The sequence below is a fragment of the Bufo bufo genome, chromosome 7, assembly GCF_905171765.1.
Source record: "Bufo bufo chromosome 7, aBufBuf1.1, whole genome shotgun sequence".
Lineage (NCBI taxonomy): Eukaryota > Metazoa > Chordata > Amphibia > Anura > Bufonidae > Bufo > Bufo bufo.
The window spans coordinates 15,943,243-15,954,512 of record NC_053395.1 but is presented as its reverse complement, the minus strand read 5'-3'; the positions used below and the strand labels follow the sequence as shown (position 1 = coordinate 15,954,512).

The following is an 11,270-nucleotide window of genomic DNA, read 5'->3' as shown; positions in this document are numbered from 1 at the left end:
CCAAGTTACTGATTTTCTATGCAGAGAACCACAGAAAAGTAGATGAACTATAAAGCATCTGACACAATTAACGAGAACATTACACCATAATGACAATGAGCAACATCTCCAACATCTCTATAGATGGATGTCTCTAGTTTGGATCGTGTCCGAGACATGTATAAAGAGGGATCAATCATTTCACTGGAGCTTGGGGGGAATCACGGATGGACAACTGTATTAACTGTCCACTTGGCCAACTCTATCCATAAATCATATTAAGACATAAGGACATCATAGAGGGGGTTCCCCTGCTTGACGGCGGCCCTTCCGTTAGCCAAAGTGGAGTGAGACACTCTGAGGCCACCCTCTGATTTCAACCCATGCTCTACAACTTATTGCAGCAAGGGACATGTGTTCTAGCAGCATCTCATAGCAATCAGATGCCTTTGGAAAGAAACTTGACCTAGTTGATTATATGCTTGAGGTCACTATAATTTCCTGAAAATTGAAGTGATGGTGGAAAATGTGGGTGGACCATTAAGCGATATAATTGTTGAGGCAAATAAAAAAATGTCCAGAAACAGCACAGCTGCTATTAATAATAATAATTAATAAGGCTTTGGGCGTCATAAAGTTACCTTATGCCCAAAGTATCAGCCATGTCTTCTGTCATCACCTAAAATTATGGGCAGAACACGCAGAGTAGAAGAATTGCTAGTGACCTTAGATAAATGTGCAAAATAATATTTCTTAAAATATCTTTATCTTCCAGAGAGGTGACAAATTACTAATGGGAAATTACACCTATGAGTTCTTCATTTTGACCTTTCCTACACAGGCAAAGAATAAGCCATGTCTATCTCTTATCTTCATCCTGATATACATGATCGGAGTGATGGCAAATGCAGTGACTATCATAGTAATACATAGCGATCAGCACTTACACACCCCCATGTATCTATTCATCTGCAATTTATCCATTATTGACATTTGCTACACAACCATCACAGTCCCTAAGTTGGTTCACATGTTCTTGAGCGGTAACTATATATTGTCCTTCACCCAGTGCTTCACCCAGATGTACTTCTTTGGCCACTTGGCTACAACGGAGGATCTACTGCTCTTCATTATGGCTTATGATCGCTATGTCGCCATTTGTAACCCTCTACATTATCACAGTGTATTGAGTAAGAGGAACTGTATCCTGTTCATGACTGTTGTCTGGGTTTCTGGGTTTGTGAATTCCACTGCTACAACCTTCGCCTTATCCAAGATACAATTTTGCTATTCTAATACTGTCTCACAATTCTTCTGCGAATTCAAAGCTTTTGATAAAATCTCCTGTCCTAATGCTGGATTTCGGTTGATTAGCTACCTGGAAGCTTTGTTCTTTGGTCTTACCCCTTTACTTTGCTGTATAATATCTTATATTAAGATAATCACCATTATCTTACATATTAAATCTAGTGATGGTAGAAGAAAGGCTTTTTCCACCTGCTCGTCCCACCTCATGGTCCTCACTATGATTTATGGTACCTTTATCTGTGTGTATACAATGCCTCCATTAAAAGATACCCGGGTCTTTGAACTGACCCTTTCTGTCCTGTATACAACCATCACTCCCATGTTAAACCCTCTGATATACAGTGTACGGAATAAAGATGTGAAGAGGGCTCTACTGAAAATGGTGGGGGGCAAAGTCATATGAGAATAAGACCATTCTTCATATTTATTTTGGAACTTGTGCTTTTAAACTATTTTTTGTCATCTAGTATTTGAGTCATCTAGTCTTACAGGTTCCTAAAGGGGTTATCTAGGAATTTTTTTTTTTTTAAATTGCCAAGACGGGTTAAAAAAAATCACTACTTGCCTCCCGCCCCCCAGTGTTGCTATTTTGATTCTGATCTTTTCCCTGCTGATCTCTTTCTGTCCTTTGATCCTCTTCAACAACTGTAAAACAAAGACAAAGGTCACACATGCACATGTTATACATTGACCTACTGTTGCTAAGCATGAACATGTTCCTTGTGTATGTATGTATCACTCCAACTTCATGCAGCACTGCATGGCAACCACTGCTGACATTCACCTCACTGATCCTCTGATGCTGCCATTCTGACACTGCTCCGATCCCACTGCTGTCCTCTTCCTGGTCCTGGCTCAACATACAGAAAACGGCCAGAGATGCCAGTCCAGCCAATCACCGACTACAGTGGTGACCCGCCTCATTCAATGATTGGCTGAGTTGGCATCACCAGCCTTTTCCTGTGTTTCTACGAGGAAGAGGAAGGCAGTGGGGACCAGAGCAGCATAATAATTGCAGCTTCAGGGGATCAGTGAGGGAATTTTTTTTAACCCATCTTGGCTTTTACTAAAAAAAATAAATAATTTGAAAGCTTCTTTAAATATGATTCTTGACATAATTTTAATCAATTATCACCATGGATGGCCCAGATTTTTTTTAAATCAGAAGTTTTTGAATGCTTTTTGTAGTAGTGATGGCAATGAAAACTAAAACTGTCCCCTTCCCCACCAAACCCCTTCCAGTCAAAGTATAGAAGATAAATCTACAAATTATATCACAAATGTTTGTTTCTCATATGCGCTGGGATTTGAATACTGTGTTTCAGCCATTATAGTATTTCAGCTCACAAAAAAGGTGTCCCAGGAGATTCACATATTGTAAAAATAACAAAACTTTTACTCACTGATTCTTCTTCACTGCCATTCTGATGGTGCCAGGGTCCCCACTTTTATCCACTTCCTGCTCCTGTGTTATGAAGCAGATGGGGATCCACTGAGTTTACTAAATGGATTTGACTTGGGGCTACTCCTCAGGAAATTATCTAAATGGCCCAGCTCATCTTCACCCTGTAACCTCTATACAGGGTGTGGGGTTTTGCTCTGGTAGACAGGCAAAATATAGAGGCAATCACAAAGTCTTCAACTTAAACAGTTCAGTGTTTATTCACACATAAGGAAACACAAAATAACTGTTCACAGTCTTGGTGTTTGTTCACACCATGCAATTTCCATAGAACAAAATCTTCACCTGGTTAGCAGTTTTCCCCCAGCCGTCCAGAGCAGGCTTTAGGTGCCTGTTTTCCAGCATGCGGCTTTCAAGCCCTTAGCACGTTAGCAATTCACACATATCAAAGCAGAGTGTGCACAACATCCCTGTCAGATGGAGGATCATCCACACCCAGCTGAGACTGCTGGCTGGGTTTTATATAGGCCAATAAAGACCAGGCCTGAAGCATGGGGAGAAGCCACCCACCCAGCACTTTGGCTATTCCCAGTAAGAGCCGGCCCGGATCGGCTTTACAGCCTTACTAACAGCAAACAGTGTCAATCAGCACTAGCTGCCGCTGACACTTAAAACTATCGGCTCTTACCTCACCGAGGCCAGGAACCTCGGTGACACATACCTTCCATCAATAATGGCCCCTTACGCCTTCCTACAAGGGATATAGACTCCACTGCAGGGGGAGCACCAGGCCACTACATCTTGAAGTAGTCTCTGTTCAGTAGACTGCTGACCCATGGGGGTCAAGAGACTTGGGTGTAAAACACTAGAATGTCAAGCAAAACCACAGTCAAAGACCAGCCGCAGTCAGGGCAAGCAGAGTTCACGCAATCCAAACTCAGTCCAGCGATCAAGGCAGGCAGCTCAGGATCAGTACAGAGATCAGGCACATGTCAAGCAGCGACAGGGCCAGATCAGGCAGAAGCCAGTAGATGGGAAAGAGAAAAAGACAAACAGTGCACCTTTGCTGGACACTAGAAAACTAGGACCTATTACTCAGGCACCTTCCCACACGGAAAGACACCTAAAATATTCTGAGGTCGGCAGTCATTGGACGGATAAGCCTAAGGTATGCATGTGCTGTCTGTCTACAAGGCGGAAAAGAGTTATGAATGCTACTAAGCCAATCACCAGCTGAGGCAGGTCATCGCTGCAGTCAGTGATTGGCTGAATGGCATTCACAGCTATTACCTGCTGTTTCAAAACAGGAACTGAAGTGCAGCAGGGACCCCAACCCTTTTGAAATGGGGATCATTTACTTTAGGTTTTGACACTTTTTGCAGCATATGCAGAACTTTGGACAGCTTTTCAGTGTGGTGGCATACCCCTTTAAATCATCCACTTTCCCTAGCTTTTGGCAACCACCTCATTCCTGGAAATTTACATTGGTACATAAAGTAAGGGGCACCACCAGCCCAACACATCCTGATCACAAGACTGCCCATCAGTGGGATATAATGAAACAGTCCATCCTGAAGTGTGAAATGATCCCAGGTCAAACCAGGATAACCACAAGACATATCGTTTTAGGTTAAAAAAAATCTAATTACAGTTTAGTGTTAACATAAACTCTAAATTAAGCAAGCTTAGGTGATAACAACTTAACAGTCAACTTAAAAGTCTGGTATAGTAAATTTGGAATGGCCAACCAGTGATTCCCCAATACAAAACGTTCAGATGTGTAACCAAGTAGACAAGACACAGGGTCTACTTCTATATTGCAGCCATAAATTGAACTGATAAGTTTGTCGCAACCTGGGACAATACAGAAGAACGTGTCAGGTCCACCTCCAGATGGGTGGTTCATCTTGACAGAAGGATTAAAAACACTACTATTACAAACCGAACAATCTATAGAATAAAGTGTGTGTTCTCCTTTAACCCCTTAAGGACACAGGGCATACAGGTACGCCCTGATGTCCTGGTACTTAAGGACACAGGGCGTATCCGTACATCCTATCCGCGTCCTCCTCATCATCAAGTGATGATGAGCCTCCAAGGCAGCGGAGACACCGCCAAGCTGATCGAGGGGACCCCCATGCTAGGGACCCTGTGGCCCACCCTAGTACGAGCAGCTCTGGGGCTCGTACTAGTTTTCCGGCCGACCAGGTCAGACCACCTGAGCCCCCTGCAGGTGAACTTGGCTGGTGTACCCCAGAGCGATTTGAGCCCGTGATTCCTGATTTTGTTGGACAACCAGGAATCCAGATTTACACAGTGGGCTTCACTGAATACGACTTTTTTCAGTGACCAACTGGTAAATCTAAGGGTGGAGCAGACAAATCTGTACACCCAACAGTTCGTCGCTCAAAACCCGGGCTCCTTTTTGGCTAGGACCCCGGTCAGTGCAGCCGAGATGAGGACATGTTGGGGCCTCGTGCTGCACATAGGCCTAGTCAAAAAACCTAGTGCCAGGCATTACTGGAGTGGGGACGTCCTCTACCAGACCCCACTCTACAGTACGGCCATGACACGCTTCCGGTTTGAGGCCATCCGGAAATTCCTGCATTATGCAGATAATGCAGCATGTCCCCCCAGAGGTGATCCTGCCTATGACCGCCTGTACAAAATCAGGCCGGTCATCGATCACTTCGGGGCCAAATTTTTGGATGCCTACGTACCTGGAAGGGAGGTCGCGGTTGATGAGTCTCTCATTGCGTTCAAGGGGAGACTCATTTTCCAGTATGTTCCCTCAAAGCAGGCGAGGTATGGCGTGAAGCTGTACAAACTTTGTGAGAGTACCTCAGGGTACACTTACAAATTTCGTGTGTACGAGGGGCGAGATTCCTGCATTCAACCCCCAGAATGTCCCCCTACTCTGGGTGTTAGCGGGAAACTTGTGTGGGACCTTATGCACCCACTGCTAGATAAGGGTTACCACCTTTACGTGGAAAACTTTTATACTAGTATCCCCTTGTTCAGGTCCCTCGCCGCCAGATCCACGTCCGCTTGTGGGACCGTGCAGAAAAATCAACACGGCCTCCCTGCCCACCCCTTCCAGGTACCTATCCCCAGGGGTGAGACCCGTGCCCTTACCAGTGGAAACCTGCTGCTGGTCAGATATAAGGACAAGAGGGATGTCCTTGTACTGTCCACAATTCACGGTAACGGCATCACCCCTGTCCCTGTGCGAGGTACCGCGGCAACGGTCCTCAAGCCCGATTGTATCGTCGACTACAATCGGTATATGGGAGGAGTTGATCTCTCTGATAAAGTCCTCAAGCCATATAACGCCATGCGCAAAACGCGGACATGGTACAAAAAAGTTGCGGTCTACTTGGTGCAGGTTGCCATGTACGACAGGGAAATCCCTGCAGTTCTATGAGACAGTCCTCAAGGCCCTGATCTTTTCTGACCGGGAAAGAGCAGGCCTCGGGAACTGTAGGCACCCGGATCGTCCCTGGCCAGCACTTTCCAGGTGTGGTCCCCCATACTGGAAAGAAGGGACGGACCCAAAAAAAAGTGCAGAGTGTGTCACAGGAGGGGGATACGGAAGGACACCACTACTCAATGTGACACGTACCCCGATCATCCGGGCCTCTGCATTATTGGTTGCTTCAGGGAGTACCACACTTCCATGGAGTACTACATTTATAATCCCCTTTTCCATTTAGCCACTGACAATCGATAAAAACTATGGTTCTCAGACTTGAGACACCAAAAAAAATTTGTTCAAAAAGTTTGTAAAACTAAAATAATTTTTAAAAAATATACAAATTTTGTATCGCCGCAACGGTAATAATCTCCTCTATAAAAATACCCCATGACCTAACCCCCCAGATTAACACGGTCCAAAAAAATTAATAAAAACGGTGCTAAAAAATATTTTTTTTTGTCACCTTACATAACAAAAAGTTTAATAGCAAGCGATCAAAAAGTCATATAGACCCCAAAAGAGTGCCATTAAAACCGTCCCCTCATCCCGCAAAAAATGAGGCCCTACCTAATACAATCGGCTAAAAAAATATATAAAAATGACTCAGACTTTAGAGATGCAAAAAATATTTTTTTGTATCAAAAAGGATAATATAGTCTAAAACCTAAATAATATAGTCTAAGAATCTCCTCTATAAAAATACCCCATGACCTAACCCCCCAAATTAACACGGTCCCAAAAAAGATTTTTTTTTGTCACCTTACATAACAAAAAGTTTAATAGCAAGCAATAAAAATGTCATATAGACCCCAAAATAGTGCCATTAAAACCGTCCCCTCATCCCGCAAAAAATCTACCTAATACAAGTCCCTACCTAATACAATCGGCTAAAAAACTTTAAAAAAATGACTCTTAGATCTTAGAGATACAAAAAAAAAATTTTGTATCAAAAAGGATAATATAGTCTAAAACCTAAATAATTGCAAAAAAACTTATTAGGTATCGCCACGTCCATAAGAATCTCCTATATAAAAATACCCCATGACCTAACCCCCCAGATTAACACGGTCCAAAAATTGAATTAAAAACAGTGCCAAAACAGCTATTTTTGGCACTTTTCCATTTCAATCCATTTTTTCCGGTAACAAAGCAAGGGTTAACAACCAAACAAAACTTAATATTTATTACCCTGATACTGCAGTTTACACAAACTCCACGTAAACTGCTGTATCACTAAAAGGCAGGGCGCAAAAGGAAAGGACCGACATGGTTTCTGGAAGGCCGATTTTGCCTTTTTTATTGACACCATGTCCCTTTTGAAGCCCCCCTGATGCCCCCCTAGAGTAGAAACTCCCTAAAAGTGACCCCATCTAAGAAACTACACCCCTCAAGGTATTCAAAACTGATTTTACAATCTTTATTAACCCTTTAGGTGTTCATCAACAGTTAATGGCAAATGGAGATGAAATTTCAGAATTTCAATTTTTGGTAACCTTACCTCAAAAAATGTAATATAGAGCAACCAAAAATCATATGTACCCTAAAAATAGTCCCAACAAAACCGCCAACTTATCCCGTAGTTTCCAAAATGGGGTCACTTTTAGGGAGTTTCTACTCCAGGGGTGCATCAGGGGGGTTGAAACAGGACACAATGTAAATAAACCGGTCCATAAAAATCTGCCTTCCAAAAACCACACAACGCTCTTTTCCCTCTACGCCCCGCCATGTGGCCGTACAGTAGTCTACGACGACATATGGGGTGTTTCTGTAAACGGCAGGGCAATAAAGATACAGTCTTGTTTGGCTGTTAACCCTTGCTTTGTTAGTGAAAAAAATGGGTTAAAATGGAAAATTTGGCAAAAAAAATGAAATTCAGAAATTTCATCTCCATTTGCCAATAACTCTTGTGGAGCACCTAAAGGGTTAACATAGCTTGTAAGATCAGTTTTGAATACATTGAGGGGTGTAGTTTCTTAGATGGGGTCACTTGTAGGGAGTTTCTACTCCAGGGGTGCATCAGGGGGGCTTGAAATAGGACACAGTGTAAATAAACCGGTGCATAAAAATCAGCCCTCCAAAAACCACACAACGCTCTTTTCCCTCTATGCCCCACCGTGTGGCCGTACAGTAGTGTACGACCACATATGGGGTGTTTATGTAAACGGCAGAGTCAGGGCAATAAAGATACAGTCTTGTTTGGCTGTTAACCCTTGCTTTGTTAGTGGAAAAAATGGGTTAAAATTGAAAATTTGGCAAAAAAAATGCAATTCTGAAATTTCATTCCATTGAGGGGTGTAGTTTCTAGAATGGGGTCATTTTTGGGTGGTTTCTATTATGTACGCCTCACAAAGTGACTTCAGACTTGAACTGGTCCCTAAAAATTGGGTTTTTGAAAATTTCTGTAAAATTTCAAGATTTGCTTCTAAATTTCTAAGCCTTGTAACATCCCCAAAATATAAAATATAATTCCCAAAATGATCCAAACATGAAGTAGACATATGGGGAATGTAAAGTAATAACTATTTTTGGAGGTATTACTATGTATTATAGAAGTAGAGAAATTGAAACTTGGAAATGTGCAATTTTTTAAAAATTTTTGGTAAATTTGTTTTTTTTTATAAATAAAAATGATTTTTTTTTACTTCATTTTACCAGTGTCATGAAGTACAATATGTGACGAAAAAACAATCTCAGAATGGCCTGGATAAGTCAAAGCGTTTTAAAGTTATCACCACTTAAAGTGACACTGGTCAAATTAGCAAAAAATGGCCTGGTCCTTAAGGTGAAATATGGCCGTGTCCTTAAGGGGTTAAACTTTACTTTGAATGAAAGGGATTGCAATGAAAACAACAATTTTAACCATGACCAGGATTCGCTAATGTGTCCAGCAGCCACTATAAGGAAACTGCAGCATTACAAGGCTACAGCTAGTTTCACATCTGCATTCAGTAGATTTAGTAGGGTGTTCTGAGAGAGAGGCAGGCTACTGAAATTACCATATCCAGCTTAGCCAGACACCACTGGGGCCCACTGGATCCCCTTTCACTATAATGGGATGCGTTGGGTTTCCGACATGAATTCCAGCTATCCGTCGGAAAAATACCGCTGCATGCAGTCTTTTTATCCATCAGAAAGCTGATATTCTTATGAGAAACTCGACTCAACCCATTATAGTGAATAGAGATCCAGTGGGCAGTATCCAGCTACTCCAGATATGGTGGCTCTGGTGGTCCACCGCAAGCAATCTGCTATTATATTACAACTGCAACCATGGAGTGGAAGCAAGAGTCAACCTATATGTATCTGAAGACAGAAAGGCAGAGGGCAGAGAACCAGCCTAAGAGAGTTGGTAGAAGGAACCGCTACCCCACCACTGAAATCAAGTTTTGTGCCTCTGCATGTTACATGAGAAACCAGTAAATATGATTTTTTAACCTGCTCTCCTGTTTTCCTTAGATTTATCTATTTTGTTTGCACTAGGTAACATCACAGTTGGGCAAGCTGTACAGCCAGGTGCATCCGATTTCACTATGGCACAGTATGTGCTGGGGAGCAAAAAAAATTGCCAATTTAGGTACAATTGCCATTTTAGGTACAATTAGGTACAATATAGAGAAGGAGTCACATTAATCCTGGTGAAGGTATGATGACCCCGCCTACCAACTCCAGCCTCTCTCCAGTCCCATGTATTACAAGAGCGCTTTGGGTATGCAAATTAGCTCTCTTTCTAAAAAAAATTGCATACCTTTTTCCCAAAGGAGCATTGCATGGTCTATAAGACACCTCATGTCTACTATCTACTCTACACAAGGAGAAACAGTACTCCCCTGGATCCTGACCAAGGCCTATCACCCAGCTAAGTTAATTCTCTCTGCTCTACGCTGATGAGGGGCAATCACCATGAAACATCTGTCTGGAAATGAAGTACTGGCTTGGCTATAGTCTTAAATAATGACTCAAGGCCTGTTTAAAAGGTCGAACGTTGACTTATAGAATAACTGATTTTGAAAAGGTGGCTCCAGAAGCACATCTTTCTTTTATTTTTTGAAAGCTGAGCTTATTTGCATACCTTTCATCCAACAGTAGTATTTGATGGCCTATAAGACTCCTTATGCCTACTAAGAGAAATACCACTGCACACTCAGGGTTAAAAATCTTTTATTGTGACATATCCTCCAATGACTACATAAGTAGATAAGGAATAATGCCTGTTTTTGTGACTCCAAATCTTGACGTTTCGGTCAATTCAAACCTTGGTCACATAAGTCACATGAGAAAATCAGAAGTGAGTAAGGAGGACCCACGTGGCACTGCGTGGAAGCGCTGCGGGGGAGGCTGTAGGCGACACTGGCCTACAGCCCTCCCCCGCAGCGCTTCCACACTGTGCCATGGGGGTCCTCCTTACTAGTGTTGAGCGCGAATATTCAAATAGCGAATTTTAATCGCGAATATCGGCACTTCGAGAATTTGCGAATATTTAGACTATAGTGCTATATATTCGTAATGACGAATATTCGTCATTTTTTTTCATCTGAACACATGATTCCTCCCTGCCACAAGCAAGAAGCAGGTAGGAATCATGTGTTCACTTCAGATGGAAAAAAAAAATGACGAATATTCTAAAAAACAAATATATAGCCCTATATTGAATATAGTGCTATATATTCGTTTTTAGAATATTCGTAATTTTCTTCCATCTGAAGTCATTATGATTCCTCCCTGCTTAAGTTGCTTGTGGGCCAATAACTCATTGGCCCACAAGCAAGAAGCAGTGAGGAATCATATGTTCAGATGGAAAAAATTACGAATATTCTAAAAACTAATACATAGCACTATATTCTATAGTGCTATATATTCATTTTTAACCCACGCCTATATTGAGCATGCAATATTCGCCTATTACGCGATCATTACCTTGCCGATTTTCACGTACAAAAAAAGAATGTAGAATATAACGAATATACGAATTTGCGAATATATGACAAATATTCTACAAATTATTTGCAAAATATCACGAATTCCAATATGATCCTTGCCGCTCATCACTACTCCTTATTCACTTCTGATTTTCTCATGTGACCAAGGTCTAAATTGACCGAAACGTCA

The 11,270-nt window shown here is 42.1% G+C and overlaps 1 protein-coding gene across 1 annotated transcript; it reads left to right on the top strand.

Annotated features, from left to right (window-relative positions):
• Window positions 1–772: 772 nt before the first annotated feature.
• Window positions 773–1,690, top strand: LOC121008705 (olfactory receptor 24-like). The gene has a single exon (XM_040441400.1). It carries the CDS (start codon window positions 773–775, stop codon window positions 1,688–1,690), a length of 918 nt encoding a protein of 305 aa, XP_040297334.1.
• The last annotated feature ends 9,580 nt before the right edge of the window (window positions 1,691–11,270 follow it).